Source organism: Acipenser ruthenus, chromosome 39 (assembly GCF_902713425.1).
Source record: "Acipenser ruthenus chromosome 39, fAciRut3.2 maternal haplotype, whole genome shotgun sequence".
NCBI classification, from domain to species: domain Eukaryota; kingdom Metazoa; phylum Chordata; class Actinopteri; order Acipenseriformes; family Acipenseridae; genus Acipenser; species Acipenser ruthenus.
This window is the reverse complement of record NC_081227.1, coordinates 4,094,138-4,115,179: the sequence shown is the minus strand read 5'-3', so window position 1 is coordinate 4,115,179 and position 21,042 is coordinate 4,094,138. Positions and strand designations below refer to the sequence as shown.

At 42.8% G+C, this 21,042-nt stretch overlaps 3 protein-coding genes across 7 annotated transcripts in view; 1 reads left to right on the top strand and 2 right to left on the bottom strand.

Moving 5' to 3' along the window:
- The first annotated feature begins 344 nt into the window (after positions 1-344).
- LOC117397478 (zinc finger protein 70-like) lies at positions 345-3,496 on the top strand. Of its 3 annotated transcripts, none has more exons than XM_034912703.2 (3): positions 345-509; positions 1,392-1,837; positions 2,425-3,496. In XM_034912703.2, the coding sequence occupies exons 2-3, from the start codon at positions 1,441-1,443 to the stop codon at positions 2,844-2,846; spliced, it is 819 nt and encodes a 272-aa protein (XP_034768594.2). In that variant the 5' UTR covers positions 345-509; positions 1,392-1,440; the 3' UTR covers positions 2,847-3,496. The 3 variants fall into 3 exon arrangements, with proteins under 3 accessions (XP_034768594.2, XP_058865827.1, XP_058865828.1); XM_059009844.1 differs by having other exon boundaries at positions 347-513; XM_059009845.1 differs by lacking the exon at positions 345-509 and adding an exon at positions 722-850.
- A 131-nt stretch (positions 3,497-3,627) lies between these two features.
- LOC117397333 (pannexin-3-like) lies at positions 3,628-9,595 on the bottom strand. Its single transcript, XM_034912664.2, has 6 exons — positions 9,473-9,595; positions 8,589-8,772; positions 6,999-7,141; positions 6,294-6,508; positions 5,375-6,108; positions 3,628-4,945 (listed from the first exon to the last, which is right to left on the bottom strand). Exons 2-6 carry the CDS (start codon positions 8,770-8,772, stop codon positions 4,884-4,886), a joined length of 1,338 nt encoding a protein of 445 aa, XP_034768555.1. The 5' UTR covers positions 9,473-9,595; the 3' UTR covers positions 3,628-4,883.
- Positions 9,596-12,132: 2,537 nt separating this feature from the next.
- The window catches only part of LOC117397482 (homeobox protein PKNOX2-like), a 56,328-nt gene continuing 47,418 nt past the window's right edge, over positions 12,133-21,042 (bottom strand). For all 3 annotated transcript variants that reach the window (XM_059009842.1, XM_059009843.1, XM_034913273.2), the window contains 7 exons: positions 20,182-20,367; positions 18,170-18,308; positions 17,814-17,911; positions 16,301-16,420; positions 15,211-15,287; positions 14,632-14,810; positions 12,133-13,690 (listed from right to left, as the gene is read on the bottom strand). In XM_059009842.1, coding sequence (XP_058865825.1) covers positions 13,428-13,690; positions 14,632-14,810; positions 15,211-15,287; positions 16,301-16,420; positions 17,814-17,911; positions 18,170-18,308; positions 20,182-20,367 — 1,062 coding nt within the window. In that variant the 3' untranslated portion in view covers positions 12,133-13,427. The remainder of the gene's footprint in view (positions 13,691-14,631; positions 14,811-15,210; positions 15,288-16,300; positions 16,421-17,813; positions 17,912-18,169; positions 18,309-20,181; positions 20,368-21,042) is intronic.

Genomic DNA, 21,042 nt, shown 5'->3' with positions numbered 1-21,042 from the left:
GTGCTGTGCCCTGATGGAAACGGGACTGTCAACTGGTGTATGCTGGTCAGATGTGGTGGTTTGCTGGTTTTCAAATGGGGGCCCTGGTTCAGAAGTTTGTTAAACTTGTCATAGAAAAAAAATAGGTCAATTAAAAAACAGTTTGTCATCAATTAAGCATTTAGCTGTAAACTGATCCCTTATGTATATACATGCTGGGTACCCTGTAACAGGCTAATACATAGCTTAACCACGTTGTTAGTTGTGTGACTTACGGTCGTTCAAAAAACGTCGCCAGTTATTGGCTAATTATGAAGAGTTAATGCGACAGACTGGATGGTTGCCCAATTACTCGCTTAGGAGGGCGGGACTTAGAACACTACGGCAAACACAGTCACACCCACACAGGCGAGACTGAGCCGAGGTTAAGCGTCTCCTGCGATGGTGTGTTTGTCTGTTGAGCGTGTTATCTCCGCGTTATTTTAGTGACTTTTTGCATATGTAACCGAGACACAGGCTGTGCGTCGCAGGTGGGTAAGTATACATTGTACAATACAGAAGATGCAATTAAATAAACAAAATCATTAAATGCACAGATAATCCCGCTGCGTGCTGTTATGTAAAATTAGAAGAAAGATAGGTTACTTGAAAACGGGGGAAGACTTTAGCGATTGCACATAGTATGCTTTTTATCGCTTGCAAAATCACAGTATACACTAGTACGTGCAATCTGGAAGCCGTATCGTATGCGTTGCTGGGTACCAGCTTTTAAAATGACGAATGTGCTTAAACGAAACGAAAAATTAGACTGGAAAACAAAAACAAAAAGGACGCTCAGAATGGGAAAGGAACGCAGACTTGCATATTCGTGGTAAACTATTAAATTCTACTAAATTTTACTGTTAGACGTTTCTGACGCCAGGCCAGTGTCTGACAATATGGCGAAGCAGTTGTCAGTCGGAAGTGTTTTTACTAAGCGGTCAGCATCGTGTGTCCCCAGCAGTTGCAAGCAGTACTAATGTAGCAAAACGCAAACGAACAAAACTTTCTTATAATTCTGAAGGGGAGATGAAGTACCCGTGACTTGTTTATCGAGACGTCAGGATGTACTGTAGTGTGTGTGTGTGAAAAAGCTGTCCTGGAAACTCGAGATGAGTCCCTGAACGTTTTTATTGTTGATTTCATACTGTTTTTAGAATTATGTTTTGTACCAATTAACATTGCCAGCCAGTAAACTTTGGAAACGGTCTAGAATTAATGATAACAACTTTTGAGTCTTCAGTTTGAAATCCATTAGTTATGGTTATAAAACATTTATTTTATTTAAAATACATTAAAAAATAAAATAAAAAATCTAAGGAATACAATCTTGGAATTATAGTACCAATTCTTATTTTTTTTCCTCTATGCAGTTACTGAAGAAAGAAAACGTTCCTTGCTGATGCAAAGCAAGGTTCAAAGATGGAGCCTGTTCACATCAAAGAGGAGGTAATAGACCAGGAATGCTTTGATAGTCCGGTTTCTACAGAGCGGCTGTCCCTTCAGGTTAAAGAGGCCCCCCCTGAGCCAGGGTCCCACCCCCCTGGACTGAAACGCGAACCCATTGAACATGACTCTGCCAGCTTTGCAGAGGATGTCACTGAACTGGGCTCTGTCCAGCTCATCGAGGAGATTCCTCATCGGGGGTCTGATCTCTGTAAAGAGGAGGACTCGGACGACATGTACACAGATGGCGAAGACGAGGGCACCGTGTCGTTCCTCATGCACAACCCTCAGATGGAGACTGGTCCTGTCCGAATAAGACGTTTAACAGAAGACTTGGACAGACCTGTGTCTTCCACTGCTGCCATAGCAGCGTGTAAGTATAACCCAGGGTCTGAGAGACTCCGATCTGCACCCAGTCCTGGGTTTCCGCACCAACCTCATTTTTATAATATATCTACGAGGAATGCTGGAACCAGCACTGGGTGCAGGATTACATTACTCACCACCAAAACATGTTTTATTTCTGTCTGATTTTATATGTGGTAAGATCTGTTAAGCTCACAGTAAGAGCTGGAATGGCTTTGCTTTGCCCGCTTTGACTAAAGCATGCACACACACGCAAGTGCAATAGAGGTGAAAAATAGAGGTGTTTAGAGGACCAGCCTTGGGCTTGTGATCGTAAAGTACATCACGCTCAACGATGTGCAAACACTGTTCATTAGAGGGTGTTGCATGAGCAAGGAATATCCCAGATGTATTATTTGCAACACTGATATTCCGAATGATCAAGGAATGCATGTAAGCATGGTGCTTCTAATGCAGTTCCATAGCATCTCTCTCTGGTGTGTGAATATTGAGGGATGAAGTAAATCAATATGTGAGTCATTGGGACCTTTTGTAAGAAAATAGAAGTGAGTTCCTACCTAACCCTCTTTGTATTTCTCCCTTGGGTTGTTGCAGTGATTGCAGACCAGGATTATGACTTATTTCCATGTTTCCAGTGCAAAAGGCCGGTTACTGGGAAGCAGTGCAGTCAGAAGGGGGTGAAAAAGAGAGGTCGCTCAAAATATGCAGACATACTGTTGGGAGCACGGTCAGAAAACACAAGACAGCCTTCACTAGCATCGCAAGAACTGACTTTACCCTCGGAGGGGGCGAAGATTCGGAACTTGAGGAGCGCTCGGCTGTCCCATACCTGCCGAGAGTGTGGGAAGAGTTTCGGTCACTCGGACACCCTCAGGCTGCACCAGCTGGTTCACAAAGTCGAGGGCATGCATGACTGCGCTGCGTGTGGGAAAAGCCTGGAGAAAGGAAGTCTTAAAAAAACACCAGCAAAATTAAACAAGGGGGGCAGGCATCAGTGTACTGAGTGGAGAGTTTGAATGAATCAAATAATGTTCAGCAGCACCGGCATGCCCACAAACCTCATCACTGCACTGCATGCAGGACAGAATTCAGCTGTCTGGAATCTTTAAAAGTGCACCGGAACGTTCTCAGAGCAGGGAGACCGACTGTCACTGAGCTGAATACAGGGACAGTTTCAATTGGTTGAAAAGGTATCGCAGCTCTCAGTAAACGGGGGAAGCTCAGGCTTACAAACGCCAGTGTATTCACATAGGAAGTATCCCTGATCAGTGAAATGAAAAGAACTTTACCTACCACAAAGTACAGTAGATGATGTTGAGACAAGACTTCAAGACTATCGCCTGCTTTTGTAGATGAGTTAATAATATTCATATTAAGATTCATGGCGTGGGTGCTGATGTGGTATCACAGATTAGTATCTGTATGTTTTTGTACTTTTAAGTATTGGAGAATGTAGTATTAATAGCAGGACGATTTACGTTTTCTGACCTTGTGTCTGGTTAGTTGATACTAAAGGTCATGCTTGGCTGAAAATGGAATTGATTTGTGTGTTAAGTTTAGAGGCTTTTGGTTTACACTCAGTGTTCAATGCCGAATGTGTTCATTGTGTAAAGGCAGCAGACAAACCATTGTTTCTAGCTATTTTAATAAAGTCCAGTGGAGTCTACATTTACCTGTCTGTTCATTTTCTGGTGTATTTACTTTCCTTTTAAAGCATATTTATAATTTTTCTCTACTTTATAGCCAGCCACATTTGATTCCCTTGATAAATTAATTAAATAAATAAATCCCTTGATGTCAGAATATAAAAAGATTTATTGAAGTGTAGGTTCATTTTATTTTACACATGCATTCAGCCACGCAATAATCAAGCAGACATGTACAGCTCAAGCTGTCACAGCAATATAACGTGTAAAAAAGCAGCCCATATGTTTCTCATGCAGCATACTTATGTACATATGTTATATACAGGGAATGCACAGTTGAATACAGAGCAACATCAATAACATGTTGTAGAACAACACAGGAAATCTCTTTTTCAGTATGCTAGTTCTCTTGTGCGACACTGCATGTAATGTTTGTCAAGATTACTAAAATAAACAAGGACATATCCTCCACGGTCCTGAGACCAGGTTATTTACTTTACATGAGACCACAAATACATCAAATATGAGGGCAATATTTGGGACCCCGAAATCTTGAACGTTCAGTAGTCTGGACGTCCGTACCGAGGGCTCAGTCTGACAGCAGCGTGGGCAATTTCAAATGAGAAATGTTTGGTATGCTGAACAAAAGGAGGACCGAGGAGGATATTTTAAAAAATTACTCAAATAAGCTAATTCAACCTTTGTTTGTTCCTTCTTAATATTAGCCAAAAACAATAAATATTGCATGAGTTGTGTTTTGAATTTGTGGTTCTGCAATCTCTTATCCAATTAGCACCAGTAATGGAAAGCATTACAAAAAGACCCACCCCAACATAGAACAATTCCTGAATCTCTTCCCACCCCTTTCTCAATGATCTAACCCCCCCACCCCTGATCTCTCAGTTCTCTGTCCAATGTACCATGCTTCCTCATATCCTGATGCACCTGGACTGCCACATACCAGTCAAATGCATGGTCTGTGTTTTGAAAGCGAAATACATTCTTTGTGTTGATTTAAACATTACTAAATTATATTTTGCATGCTAAGCAGACACAGATATGCAATGCAACCTAGTTTTGAACCCCCACCTTAAGTATTACATACTTTAATTTCAAGATGAATGATTATTTTTAAGGGAAAGTCAAATCTTAATTTTCTGCACACCCCCTACAACGTTAGCTTTTGGAATTTCCCAATTGTATGAGAATAATTTAAAATGAGTTGCTAATATAATATGCCTTTATATCAATGGAAGAATATGGTACCGTCCACCTGAACAGTGGAAACATGGTACTGGAGACTTTCTTTTGCAGCCCCTGCCCAATTGGCTCCCTCCAGCTCCACCCCTATTCCCTGAGCTCCTTACATCACAACCCTGCTGGCTCAGTCCCAGTGCTGAAAGCTCTTTAGGCATAACTACATGACGGCATCTCCTTCAACTCAGGGCACCCATGCTGATTAGAGAACTCTGTGGAAAGACAGAGAGGGGTGTTAGGGGTGTGTAGACCATGTGGATTTGACTTTACAGTACCTCCTTTAGGATTTCTGCAATGAAATGAATCCCTAAACCATTCCGAGTCTTGACACAATTACATATATGTGTTATACAGGTCAAGCAATATATATATATATATATATATATATAGATATACATTGCAACAAAATACACCAAGCTTTTTAAAGATTAAAGACACCACTTACAGTGATCTTAAAGGAACACATGTGCAATATTGGAATCTGCATACTGCATACAAAAAAAATTCCTACGGTTAAAGAAAGGGATTAAAGAAAGAATTTTCCTTTTTGATAATTTTCTGCACATCCCAAATAATAATAACCAAAATAGCTACCAAGATGAAGCGTTTTATTACATAAAGAAGTATACATAGACTAGTACCCAGGTTCTCTGGTGGGGGTTCCTGCTTCTTCAGAGTCTTCCCGTTCCCTTCCATCCCAGCCAGCACGCCCATCATATCCACCAGGGTGTGTTCTCCTTCCTTCAGCGCCTCTCTCGCCTCCTCCTCTCTCTCCTCTAGCTCCTCCATCTCCTCATTCTCCTCCTCCTCTCCTTTGCTCCCGCTCCTGATAACCGTCTTTCGGAGTTGGCCCCGCGGGCCCCTCAGGGTGCACACGGCACGGAGCCGGCTGTAGGAACGCAGCTGGGAGACGTTAGCGCTAAGGAAGAGCAGTATAACGTTGAGGTCATTGAGAGGGCAGCCCAGGTTCGGCCCCAGGCCCAGGGCAGGAAGCACCTCGTAGACAGACAGGAAGCGGCGATCCCAGCAGAAGAGGCGAAGCAGACCCAAGAAGATCAAGGGACCGAGGAGCAGGTAGACGGCCCCATTGGCCACACTGACGATCTGGAAGACCAGCAGCCCGGTGAGCTTGCACTGGATCAGCTCAGGAACCCAGGGCTCGTCTCGCAGGAGGCCGGTCTTGACGAAGCAGCTGAACTCGTCCTGCAGGAAGGCAGACAGGTGGAAATAGACGAGGTAGAGGCAGGCAGCGGAGATGAAGAGCAGCAGCAGGAAGCTGCGCAGGAACAGCATGCACACCAGGAAATAGGAGTGCTTTTTGGCCTGCAGGTAGCGCTCCAGCAAAGGGAACTCAAAGTAGCGCTCTCGCTTCGCCCTGCATGAGGGAAAGAAAAAAGCTGATTAGCAATAGGCAGATAGGAAAATCACTTCTGCATCAAATTACCTTTGTTTCTAACAGCATTTCTGCATGGAATGTTTTGCACAAGAGGCCCTTGCCTGGGTCCCCCTCCCTTCTCCCTCCCTCCTCCCCTCACCCCAGCTGACAGAGCTCAGCCCTACCTCTCCAGCTCAGCTGCGAAGCTGGCAGGGTCAGGACTGTTCTGCTGCAGCTCTAGGATGGACTGTGCCAGGCGCACCGAGCGGTTGTAGGATTTATCGAGCTCGTCGATGATGAAGAGCAGGTCAGCCCCCAGACATGGCATTACCAGCAATCGCCAGAGCAGAGCGGGCATGTACATCATCACTGCCATCACCAGCAGGGAGTAGGGGAACATCTAGAGAGAGGGTAGATCAGAGGGAAGGAGAGGCATGCCATCACCATTACCAGCAGGGAATATTGGGAACATCTAAGAGAGTGAAGAGTTAGCAAGTGAGCGAGAGGCTGAATGAGAGGGGAGAGGCACAGCATCAATGGCTTTAACAATAGGGAATATCGTAACGTCTAGATAACATTAAATAATAGGGAGGTAATAGTAATAGGGCCTAGGTGTTTCATCACTGGCGGGATGATGTGTGTTGGTCAAACTGATATTTGTTTAACTGCTGTAGCTGTTTATATGACAATTCAAAATGCTTTTCATTGCAAGTATGCACTTCCAGCTTTAGATCTGGAAGGGACCGGTTATAGGCAAATGGAAATGTAGGTTATGGAAATGATCTGGCATGTTATTTTAAGAAATCCATTTCTCATACAGAACCTGCATTAAGCTGCTTCTTACTGATTCACTTTAACTTAACAACTCAAGCAGGGCTGATGTCCCGTACCTTGTGCACCCACAGCGATTGCTCCTCGAAGTTGCCGTCACTGTCAAACTCATGGTGTATCAGGGAGTCCCAGCAGTAGGTATCCACATAGCCTGCCTGCTTTGACGTGAAGTTGTGTGGGGGGAAACAGGTGATCTGAGGACCTGGACAGACACATATTATTATTATTATTATTTATTTCTTAGCAGACGCCCTTATCCAGGGCGACTTACAATCGTAAGCAAAAACATTTCAAGCGTTACAATACAAGTAATACAATAAGAGCAAGAAATACAATAAAACAAGTAAAGTACAAGTTTGACAAACCACAATTCAATAATACAGCAGGTAATAGTGATAGTTACATCAGGATATGATTAAATAGTGATAGTTACATCAGGATGTGATTAAATACAAAGTGTTTAAATAAACACTCCCTTTAGTTAAAAAGCCTAGCCAGGTAACTTCTTAATCATTGTATCTATACACATAGTAGCTATTGTAGCTAAAATCATTGTTTATTGGAGCGTATACCTATAGTAAGATTTTTATCTATCAACAATTCTCCTAAAGGAAAGGGAAATCTGAATTAACACTCACTGGCTGATCCAACTTCTCAACCCAAATAAACATCAGTTACATCCTTTTTTAAATACTGCTAGCTTACTTAGGGAGGTTCTTTCACTCCTTGGAGCCTGAACTCCAGCAATGTCCTAACATGATGCTGGAGAGTGCTGTGTTTAGAAATGTACTATACATAGACATCATGTATACTTAAAAGCAGGCTTTTCTTCCAAATAATTTTACTCAAACCATAATTGACAGGAAATTGAAACGTGCGTGTGTCTGAAATCCCCAGCCAGCTGTTATGAAAAAGCTCTGTCTGTGTTCCAAACTTGTAGCCAAACCTACTTTATACTTTTCTCTTCTTCAGCCAGTTTTATTTTGTACTTTTCTCACAAGACCTAACGCCCTGCCAATCCAGTCCTTTGGGGCTATAAACAGTTCGTTATTTTAGTCCACGTCCTGTAAATTTATTGTCTGCACAGTAACAATGAAATTAAAGACTACTGGAATACTTAAATTTGTCCAATACTGGTACACTTGGTTGTGTAAATAAGTTTCTTTTAAAACGCTTTAGTGTCTTGTGATTGAGTATTCTATGTGATAAGTTATGCTTATTAAAATACCAGCCTAATGCTGGAAAATCCTAACCTATAGACTGGTACAGTATCGAATTTGGAAACAGGGTAGTTTGGAAGCGGCAGGAAACTAGTAATCTCTGGCCAGACAGCAGGCAATTCCCTGGTGCTTATTTGTACTGGAGTGCCACTGACAGTAACGTGGCAGATTGTCCTGTTTATTAACCAATAGCCTTTCTATTATTATATGCCTTTGATCAATCTCAGTTGATCACCAGCCACGCCACAGGACAGAGATGAAACAGACACGTTTATGCAATTAGACTGTGGTGACGGGCGGATGTCAGGTCCACCCTTGATTAGCCGCAGTTATAATGATCTTCTAACCTCCTACCATAGCCGGCTAGAACCAGGCTCTGCAGTGCACACACATTTGCCCCATGAATGGCTGTGTTACCGGCACACTCACCGAAGGAGATTTCTCTTGCAAAGGCCATGGACACAAGCAGCAGGGGCAGCCCCACAGACACGAACTTGATGATCCGATCAAGGGGCAGTTCCAGAGCCAGTGCCTTGAGCCGTGAGTCCCCGCTCCCCTCCGGGATCAGAGAGTCCGACAGCATGTACTGCGCCGCAGAGTGAGCGAGCGACATCTAGACAGAGAGTGGATAAAAAACAAACAAGCATGCAGACAACGTCAAAATGATTTATGATTAGTCGTAGACGAAGGGGTTTCTTATTCAGAGTGTTTAACTCTTTCAGAACTATGTTCTGAAATGCCTCCTTAACTAATTGAATGGTTTCAGTGTGGAATAAAATACAGGTCATGGATGAATTTGTATTTCAAATTCAACAGAACTGAAAGTCAAACACAATCACACAGCCCTACAACATGACTATATACATGCAGGGGATGCACCCTTTGTGACTCATACTGTGTGTGTATCTGTATCTATAAGTAGAGAAAGACAGATAATACAGGTAATATATCCCTGGAGAAAGAATTATACAAATGTAAAAATACAAAAGAAAAATGATTAGGTACATTCATTGTTCTTTAAGCACTTTAAAAAAAGAAATGTGTGCACAAATCTCAATATAATCAATACAATATACATATATTTTTTCCCCAGAGCTGCTAAAAAATATTTAAACTTAATATGCGTTAGTCCAATCTTTTTATTTTTTTTATTTTTTTATCTATTACAAAAAAATATATATATAAAAAAATGAGAATGGATGAGCTTGGGATACTCCATTCCTGCAAGGGAAACCGGCTCACATAAAGACATGTAAAGAAAGCGTCCAAGTTAGAAAGACAGAGGGAGATGGAGACGCAGGAGACGGGCATACCTCGTTGTCCTTGTCCAAAGCAGCAGCAGCAGCAGTAGAATCCCAATCCAGCTGTGAAGAAGAGTAACTGAAATAGTTCTGGCAAGGGTCTTATGTAGAATGGGGCAGCCCTGCCCAAATGACAGGCTGTGTTGGGCCGGGCCTGTGGATAATTAGAGAGGGGTCCCTCTCTGTCAGGAGCTGAAATAGACAGCTAGCTGACCAGGAAACCTGGGGATGCTGCTGGTAACCGAAGGACCACAGCAATGCTCCTCTCTGCAGCAGTGCCCACCAACTTCAAAAGAGAGGGGGGTGGCACTCGTGGCTTTACCGTGGCCTGTAATCCAGGCTCCTATTTATAAGCAGTGGCTCAAACCGTGGGGAAAGCCGGAGCAGAGATTTGCTCTGACAATTACAGCTGGGTGACCGTACTGTGTGTTTGTGAGTGTGTGTGTGTGTGTGTGTGTGTGTGTGTGTGTGTGTGTGTGTTGGTTTGAGATCCACTTTACTGGTGGTTTCAGCATCTCCACCCATCCAGGGTTGAGCACCCAGCCAGCCTGACACGCACTGGTTTCTTGGTTTGAATTCCTTTTTTGTCTTACAGCTATATAACCCCTGTGCAGAAAGTACATTCCTTAGTATATTTAAAGAGAGTCGGGACTCTCTTACTCAGAGAGGAATAGATTTTCTTTGCTGGGTTGTACTATAAGGAGACGGTTCAAACATTGGACTCCGCTGTACAGTATGAGTTTGTGTCACCATCCCAAGGCTTTAATCATAAAGAGCTAGAGGACCAGAAAGGATACAAAGTGTGCTGATACTCGTGCTGGCACTCGGGATTGCCTTTGAGACGTATTTGTCAGTAGGTGTTAAATAAATCCATTCATTAAAGTGTTGATTTATAAACAAGACTGTTTACATCCTCGGCAGGGCAGTAAAAATGTCAGCTCCCCGGATGAGAGAAAAATTTGCTTCCAATCATCTTTTAAAACGCTCAGAGCGGAAGTTGATTGCCATTGGCTGGTATTCAATTGTCATGGTGACGGAATGGCAGTTTTTCTTGTTTTGAAATCAACACATTAATGAATGGATATATTTCATATCCGCCAGTATATACTTCTTGAAGGCAATTCTGTGAGTACAAGTATCAGCACACCCCTAATAAAAAGACATCTCAATAAATACATCTTTTAGTCCAGCTTAAAAAAAGTGTAGATGCTGAACTTATCTAGGCAACTCAATAGTAAATGGCTCAGTTTCTTGTGATGTGGTGTTTAAAGTCATTATGTTGTGCTCATGGAGATCAAATGCAAAACAGGGGTGTCCATGGGACTCGATGGATAGCTCTTAACTAGGTGTGGTCATGCTTTGAGTTAAGCTGTGCTTCCCAAAGTCCATGAAGTCTGTAGAGGTTCCTGTTCCTGTTGCAACCAGGACATTAATAGAACCAGAGACAGGATATCCTGCAGGACTGCCCTTGATTGAAAAGCACATACAGTAGCAGCCTTTTTTATGCAGGAGTCTATTTTAATGAACTCCAGGTGGTTCTAAATATAACTGTGTCTTTAACTCTATATTAACCTGCTCTGTGTTACAGTAATCAAACTATCTATCGATCTATCTAATATATATATATACATTTTTGTAAAGGTTTACACCGGTTTAAACAGCCAGCATAGCATGTGTGTTTGAGGTACTTCTAGGGTTTTGATGCCATCTTAACTACTACATTCACTTATTTGTATTTAAATATATTAATGTGTTTCTGATGTCATTTACACACACAGTTAATGATGTAACAATCTACCATTCCTTTCTATTCAAACCTTCAGGTATCATGGTATTGAGTCAATTTATTTTCCTTTATTCTTTTGTATTAACCAAAAGTTAGCTCGAGCAAAAACTTGTATATATATATATATATATATGTATATATATATATATATATATATATATATATATATATATATATATATATATATATATAAATAAAAATGACTTCAAAGAATGTTAATGTAATAGAAAATATTGTAGTATAGAAGTTACATCTGAATCATGTTTTAGTTTTTTGAGGAAGCTGGCTGGAACAGAATCCTAAACTGTACATGTAAGAACGGTGTGGAGTTAAGCATGTTGTCAAAGAGCAAGAGCAGATGAAAACACAGTGATGAGATGTACCCAGCATGCACTGCACGCCAGTCCAAGGCAAACTCCTGGCACGCGACTGGCTGTGTTACCCGCTCCTCCACAGCGTATTCAGCACTGGAGATTTCTCCTGTGAAGGCCATCGAGAGAAGCAGCAGGACCAACCCCACAGACAAACTAGATCACCCGGTACTGGCTTAAAAATGGTCCAGTTCCCATCAGAGGAAAAGACCTGTGTGTGTGTCACGTGACGTGTAGGAATCAACCCAGGGGAGTGACGAGCGTGCGACTGCTGTGATACCAGTGATCAATGTTTATACCACCCCCTCTCCCAAACTTGAGACAACACTGATTTTATCTCTGGCCCACTTAAGGGCTTTAAAAACGATAAGCTGAGGAGTTTCAAAAGATTCCAAAATCTGAGAAAATGGATCCAATCACAGCAGTCCCTCAGCTGAAACCACACAACCACAGTCTTTCCGATTGCGCTTTTCAAAGAGTAGTTCAATGCAAGATAATCTTAGACTTCCAATAAATCTGGTTTTAAACCAATAGGTTCATCTTTCTTTTTTTAATAATTAAAATGCATTCTATTAAAACACAACAGATTATGTCAACAATGTGTACGAAAAAAAAGAATTAAAAGAGCAAGTGCAGAGAGAAATGAAACAGTAATGGGAGGCAGACTTCACAATGAACATTCAAGAACGGAGAATATAGCTGGCAGGTCTTTAAAAAAAAAAAAAAAAGAAAAGCGATAAGCACATCGGAAACAGATGCTTTTGTCCGTTTAGCAAAGAAAGGCAGAAAACTCCTTCACAGTTTGTAGATCGTTCTAGTAGAAAGGGAGAACATTTACATTGTCTCTGACATTCCCATCCTCTCCCTCCGGCTTCAAGTTCCATCCGTTACATCAATGTTTGTTTTCACATCTTTATTATTATCCAGCACAAAAAAAAAAAAAAAACTTCCCAGCAAAATCACCCTACATTGATTTGTAGGATGATTTTGGCGTGGAATAAAATGTTTTTCAATCATCGTTCAGGTCCTTTTCCGTTGTCATGAAATCGAAGAAAGCGTAGGTGCCAAAAGCTCAGGGTTCAGGCAGGTTGGTGTTCTGCATTCACTACAAAACAATGTAATTGTGCTCCCAGCAGCACACAATTGTTCTTTCCTTTTCTGTATTTATTTATAAACTAGAATTGGATTCATATTAAAAGGCAGGAGATCAAAATACAGACCAATTTCAGATGAATACACCTATAGCCCATATAAAAGGTAGTGTGTGAAAACGAACAAGTCTAGACTGCAAGTCTTGTACTGTATATACAGTATTTTCAATTTAATTTAAATACTGCCATGGTTTAAATCATTAAAAGGAATGGACTTTGAGATCTCCAACAGTGCGCGAGTGTCTGAAGTGTCTTTTTGTCTGCAATAGTTAGTAACAGTAAGTAAAACGACTGGTCCTGGTTTAATATTTAAACAGTGGCGCTATTACGATCCATCACTGTTTAGACCAATCAATTTGTCTTAAAAAATAACACTATTTAATAATAAACAGACCGCACTAGTTCTTTACTTCAGCTGAAATGTCCTGTCTGAAATCATGTTTGTTGATTGCTTTTATTTAAAGAAAAATCTCTTCCAAACCCAAGACATAGGGTCGCCTTTTTAAGATTTTTATTACATGTTTATTTTTGTAATTCCTCTCATTTAAAACCAGATTTTTTTTTTTTAATCCATCCAGATAAGATTGTTTTGCAGCAGGGTTGTAGTGTGGTGGCGTGACCCCAGCCTTGACCCCTGGCTCCTGTCTCTCTCTCCTCTTTCACTCCAGGGAGTCGCTGTGCTCCAAGCCCAGCTCTCCCACGTCAGTGGTGTGCAGCCGCTGCCCTCCCTCCTCGTCCTCCTCATCTTCCTCCTCCTCCTCCTCTTCCATCTCCTCTTCCTCTTCCTCCTCATCTTCCTCTTCCTCCTCATCCTCTGTGCCGTCGAGCGAATCCTCCCCACCCCCTCCCAGCATGGCCTGCTGCATAGCAAGGGTGGCTGAATCCGAGGACAGGGGCTGCAGATTGTCCATCAACAAAGAACCTGAGAGCGACACAGAGAGAGGGGTTAGAACAAGGGGAAGAGACAGTGTTTTAAACAGTTGTAGCAGCAAGTGGTAACGGGCAGTGTTCTGTAATGCACAGTCAGTATGGATCCTTTATTATTCAGAACAGTAGCTGAATATCCCAGGATATATGTATTCAGAATGCTGTTACTCTGAATACTACCTGCTTACATTATGGAGATACCGTATCGTATTCTAAACATCTGTGCATGCCACCCTCTTGTTTTAGTTTTCCTAAGACTACTACTAAAGTATGACACTGCACACTATGCAAGTACTGGTACAGTTTGCTAAGGGGTTGATTGTACCATCTTATAGCCCTGCCAGGATAGACCACAGCTAGGGAATCACAGTACAACCACAAACTGTACTGTGAAACTATAAAGTACACTCTAAGCTAAATATAAAAATGTTTAAAAGACACTTGTACCCAGTCGTTAGTGGTGCCGCTGCATTTTTTGTGGCTTAAACTGTGCAGTACATGTAAACATAAGTTGCCTTTTATTAACTTTTCTGTTCTTGATTAAAGGTTACACTTCTGAGCATTCACTAGCCTCTCTCGGTGTGATCTGGGAAATCTTGCAGGGGGGGGGGGGGGCATGTAATTTACATATTTCTTAAGGAATAAACAAAGGAAGTTAGGACAATAATATGTGAGACCAGCAACCTGACATTTTCGCCTTTATTTGATCCACGTTACCGTGATTTGGAGTGAACCCATCAGCAGAAAGCATTCAAATAGTGCAGAACGTCTCTTGCTGTCTCCAGTGCTGTGCGCTCAGTCAGGCTGCACTGAGAACACTAACCATTCATGCTATGAACTGGAACAGCACGCTCAAAGCGTCCACAGTGGGATTCGGAGCAGGGGAGACGCAGCTAAAGAGAGCCAAGGCTGTTAGCAGGACAGCGGAGTGCTTACCATCGGCGTTGTTGCCGGAGTGCGCCCCTTGTGGCTGGAGGACCCCTGCCACTATGGAGTCCGGCCAGAATCGCTGGGTGGGCCGGTGCTGTGACTTCATCTTCTTGGCCTTGGGGGCGGGGTCAGGGTTACTGGCGTCCAGCATGGGCTGCAGGATCCGCCGCCTCGCATTGATGAACCTGCGGGGAGAGGACACAGGGTGGGGGGGCGCTAGAGCAGGTGCACTCCATCAATAGAATCAGCCTGCACCCTACACCATCAGAATAGAGAGCGATTGTGTCTGCTCTGAGATCCCAGAGTGTTATTTAAGACTTCCATTGAGCAATTTCAGTTTTCAGTGTCACTTTAAAAAGAAAAAAATAACAGACGCAATATGTTTAGTGGATACAGCGACACCTCTAATGCAGGAATCTGTAAAACTGGAAAAATGTGTAAGAACCTTGCTTTACCAGCAGGGGGAGCCCAGTAACTGCAGATACCACATCTGTGCACTCAACTGATTCACTTACACCCAAGAGGTCTTACTTACACGCCTTATTACTCCTAACCATCCAGCTCTATCCCAGCCCCAGCACTCACCAGTTGTTGACCTGCAGCAAAGTTAGGTTGGTCTGCCCTGCGATTTGTCTCTTCTCATCCTCCGTGGGGTACGGGTGCTGCAGAGGGACAAAACAGTCGAGAATACAGGAGCCGTTTCCCCTCAGACCCCTTGAAGATAAGAAAAGGCTGCCTCACTTAGATCACATCGGAGACAGTGATAGCCAAGAGGCTCAGAGTGAGGGTGAGGATGAAGCCAGCCTTATATTACTGGGGTACAGAAACTCATCTCAGACAGGCTGCTTTTATTCTGTTCAAACACTGTCCCTAAAATAAAATATTCATCCAAAACGCTTACTGTAAGCTCCGTTTTCAAATTTAAAAATCAGACACAAGGCTGGTAACTCCACCGTTATGCTAGGCTCACTAATGCAGTGTCTGCCATAATTCTGTAATAATTTCCCCTGTTATTTAGCTGCCTTCTGTACAAACTGAATATGTATCACTCATAATATTCTTTAGGAGATGAGAATGAAGTACATGGGGAAAAGACAGCCACTAACTAGAGGCTGCTGTTTCTCTTTAAGGATCCCAGTGTTGCTCATTAAGGTCGCTGTAGTTAGCTATCCTGCACCCCCCTCAACACACACACAAGTCCTCTTCAGACTCCAAACTGCATACATCTTTTTTAATAGGGACCCAAGGTATTTTAAAAGTGCATTGCACAGTTTTGCAGAATGTAATACCAAAATAGGTCTCCTTTGTGACTGCTAACAGCTGCACTACATTCCTTAGCCTTCAGTGTACTGCTAGGCCGACAGCAAGAAAGGAACAGATTCTATTGACTGTTCACTTTGTTTTCATTACTTAAACTAAAAGTACTGCCACAGGGAGCAACCTGGTTTGTGCCAATCATTGACTCATGTTTTCTTATTCATAATTTTTTTACACAATATTTTTCCTATATTTCTGACTATTCCAAAAAAGTGTGGGTTACAACAGTTATTCATTAATGAAATCTGCAATCATAAATAATAAACCACATCAAAATATCTACTGGGGATACTGACCACACCCCTAGTCAACATAACCCCACCCACAGGCCCTCCCACACAGTAGCCCCACCCCTCACCATGAGGTGCTGGAAGAGCCATGATCGCATGATGTTGGTGGCTTGTTTGGGGAGGACTCCTCTCTTGTTCTTTGACTTCTTATCCTCACTGTCCAGAAGAGAAGACAGATCCAGGTTCAGCTGTGGAGAGAGGAAGGGAGTGGGTTTACAATACAGGAGAGCCCACACCTGTCTACCTTCTCTTATAGAGGCCTACATGACAAGGTGATCCGAGTGTGCAACGCTAAGGGATTAAAACCTTGAGCCATGCCAGCACACTCCACTGAAGGAACTCAAACCCCCATTTTGACTCCCAAGTTTGTAATGTTCATGGAAAGGGTCACAAAGCTTGACAGTTATAACTACAGCACACTTCCAACAAATAAAAAACACAAGCGCAGGAACTGTTCATTGCAAAAACAGATTTGTAGTGTAAAGCTGAGGGAACATAAAGCCACTTTTTCAGGAACGGTGGCTTGAAACCTGGTTCCAGGAGACCTCGTTTGAGGCAACTTTGCTGTTTCAAAACATTCAAAAAGTTCCTTTGAAGTAAAAACAGGCACATTCCAGCATGTCTTCGATTCCTCTCTTGTAACTAATGAATATTTAAAAAAAAATATATATTTAAAATCAATTCAGACACCAGCCACACATCTTTAAAAATGCTCCCCGCTGCTTATTAAATAATACAAAAAAAAAAACAGGCCTCGTCACCATGGCAGCCGTGCGTCACGTGCAAATGAGCCCCCCTCCTACTCCCTCCCAGCACACTCTTGGAGCGCGAGTTCCAGGAAGCAGGCTGAATTAATTGGCAGAGTCGCGCCGGGGTATCATTGCCGGTGCTTGTCAGGGACATTGCTGCAGGCACACCTCTATTCCCAGCCCGCTTGTATTCCGCAGCCTTGATCGGTTCTGGGCTATTCACAGAGCCGACTGCTGTCTGTCAAACACAAGATTACCCGAGAACCATATCGACAGCTTAATAGAGCTAGAACACTCTCTCTGTCTCTGTCTCTGTATCTCTGTCTCTGTGTCTCTCTCTCTCTCTCTCTCTCTCTCTCTCTCTCTGTGTCTCTGTCTCTCTCTGTCTCTGTATCTCTGACTGTGTGTCTGTCTCTCTCTGTGTCTCTGTCTCTCTCAATACTGACTGAAATGTTAGTAACATACGTGTCCCCTCACCGCTTTTGTAAATACAAAACTAGAGCTCTCACAACCAAGCGGCTCTCTAGCTAAAATGTACAAATTGTATTTCCGGCATAGGATAAAAGGACGGCTAGCATGTTTTAATCTATAGTCAAAAAACGGACAAAAAGCATATTATTTGCCGATTGAGAATCCCTGTAAAAAATACCTTTGTGCGAATACTCGTCTCTTAGCGATTGCATCTGTCCTAACCAAGGGGGGTCACACTCTCCTTCCTCCAGCCTTCAAACTGCAAGCATTGAAGACTACGGAGTTTGGTATAACCACCCTTGTGAAAGTTTACAGTATATGGAATAGAAAGGGATGCCGCAGTTTGCCGCTCAGCGCTCACCTGTGCGTTTTGGATCTGGATGGTTCCCTGGGGGATGGCTTGGGTCAAAACCTGCCCCTGTGACGTCACCATAGTAACCGGCTGGTACAGGGTCCCACCTGGAAACGGAAGCAATGCATATGAGGAGCTGAGCTGGGACATTATTAGGTAAAGCAAAGGTTTACAGCTCTGCTGACAACTCAGAAAGAACACGCAACGTTTGCCTTGAATGTGATTTCCAATTTAGAGGCAGTAACTGCAGTGATTGCTCTGTACACACAAGAGTAAGAAGGAAAAGCTGCGCTTTTTGTGTACACTGGATCAATAGGTGCTGAATGGTTATCACAGACTGCTGTCTGGAGCCCTGGCTCCCATACCTGACACCACCTGTGAGGAGTTGATGGTCGTCATGGCGACACTGCCCTGCTGCAGCGCGCTCGCCGGTACAATGATTCCCGAGGGATTCAGCGCACTGGAGATGGTCGTCATGGAGGGGGTCGAGCTCTGGTGCATGTCCTGGACAGACGGACGAACAGACAGACAGACAGACAGAGAGCGTCACAGCCAAGGTACAGTCCAGGATAAACGCAAGGAATACTGAAATCGTCTTCAACCACATATATAATGTTCAAATCACTTATCTGAACACCCTTTAGTGAAGGACAGGTGCACCGTTTCAAACTATATTGCTGTATAGCAGGAAGCATAAGAGAGACCGAGGATCTTGTGAATGGATATACTTCAGCTTCCAGTAAAGCTCTTAATCGCCTGGCCACAGATACACAGAGGCAGGGACCTTTTGGCTCTCTTACAGATACAGACCTCGTGCCTAGCAATCAACACCTTTGTCAGCCTTAACATTAGTCAAGGGAGCTCCACTGTGTGACTTTAATGGATCTTAAATCAACACGAGGAGAGCTGGAAAAATCCAGGAGGGAATGTAATAGTGCTTTTACAATGAAAAAGGAGGGCAGGGCAACACTGAGGACGGGAGAGCAATCAGTCGTCCTGCTGATGGAGTTTGCATGCACTCCAGGGATGTTTTATTGCAAACCAGTAGTGTTACTATATGATCTCCGGATACTAACAATTAAAAGACAGTGAGGTGAGCAAGGCAACTGTAAACCAGACGACCTTGAGTGCAATGTGTTTTACCAGAACAACCTATATTATATATATATATATATATATATATATATAGAAGAAGGTTGAAGATGAAGCAGGCCAGCTGAAAGGGAAAATAAATAACGAAAAAGAAAAACACCCTGGCAAGTTATTTTTAAAATGTTTTAATTTTTTTTTATTTTATTTTTTTAATTGTACTCGACCTCCACGCCTCAAATCAGCCCGCTCCTCATTGTCGCTATGCATTCTAATTATCTCAGCCTTACAGAAAGATGAAAAAAAAAAAAACCCTTGCGCTAGGCAGACAGGCAGCAGGCAGGATTTCCATCTCATTAACTTCCTCCTCGTTATTTTCTGGAAAATTACGGATTAAAAATAAAATGTGCATCTCAATTTGTCGGGGAATCGAGACTCTTTTTCCTTTTCTCCCTCTCTCGCTCTCTCCCTCCCCCTCCCCCTCCTCCTTGAATCTATCTATCTATCTTTCTATCTATCAGATCGTATCTACCTGTCTTATCTTTCCACTGATCGTTTCCTCTCAGTTATTCCTCTCTCTGATTGCCTCCACCATTCCTCTCCCCCTCTTTCTCCCTCCTTTTCTCACTAATCGCCTTGGACGTGCCTGGTAGCCATGGAAACGCACAGCAAGAGAAAAAAAAAAACCTAATAAACTATAAAGAGGCTTGCCTGTCTGGCAATTCTACGTGCCCTTTTTCTGAGTCTGAACACAGAGGGAGACCAAAGAGTTACATCCCCCAACCCCACAAAATCACAAAAAAGTGATGCAGTTGATGCCCAACTGCTTTTCTAGTTATCTCAACCAAAGAGTGTAGTCCTATAGTGAAAAAACTTCCATAGACTCCTATAGATATATACAGGGGAAAAAGACTCCAGCTCCCAGAATGCCCAGGCAGCTCATGCAGATTTGAGCAGAAGAGTGTGGAGGTTGAAGGTTATACCCATCTTGCTGACTAATCAGCTTGTGCACGGATTGAAGCCTTTCAGATTGCACAATCCTACCAGATCGATACCTTCCCTTTGTGGTTTATTTAACGGCATTTCACGGCCTAAAAGTAGGTATTTCAAGATATTTCCCGATCAAACAGAATATGTAATAAAGCAGAAAAAATAAATTGCGTTGTCACACATTTGTTTCACATAAACTACATATTTCACGGCAATGGGTAAATGGAATGGAAATCTGTGATACCGGTGAAATAAATACAGCCTTACTAATGAGCAGTGAAGGGTGTGAATGCCTGACCTGCTGCAGGCTGAGGGTGGTGTGCGTCGGGGAGTAGGGTCCTGACAGGTCGCTCCTCAGCAGGTTGTCGCTGTGCATCTTGGTCTTGAGGCAGGTGATGTAGCGGTTACAGAAGTCCTTGCAGAGCTCGTTCACCTTCTCCAGCTCCAGCAGGTGGATACGCAGCACCTGGATCGCCTTCACCATCTAGCGAGAGGGAAATCCATATGCAGGGTTAGGAACTCGCACTACACTGTCCTGGCTTTCAGAGCTCCCCTTGTAGGAGATGTATCATTGGAGTTTCCAGGGATATGAACAACCAGGCTCCCTGCGGAATCTGATCTGGTCTCACTTGTCACAGCATGAATGCCTGAATCTTTACTGAAAGGATGCGTTCATGCACCTCGTCTGACACAATGATCACCTCACCTCTGCTGGGGTCTGAAGGCTGGATCCTCTGCTAACTCGGCATGAAATGGATCTTGTACTTGCACAGAACTGCCCCATATTTTGCCGTATTCTGCTACTGCTCTTAATTATAACAGTTTTCTCTGCTTGGCTTTACTCTTAAAAGGCATCTGCATTCAGGTTTTTTGTAATTGCTCTTATTTGAAATCATTCTTATCCATTTATCGTACTTGCTACGTGCTCTTAATGGAATTTACCCTTAGAAGCAAATATTTTTTACTATAAGTTTACTACGCTTAGTCAAATTCGCTCTTAAATGTAATTACTTACTGTATTCTTTAGTTTGCTCATATTTGTATTTGATTTTAATTTCTACTGATTTTAATGTACTTTATAACTGCTCTTACCTGTGATATTTTGGAACGTGACATTGTGGAATGTGATACTTTGTATTGTGATATTTTGTGACAACTG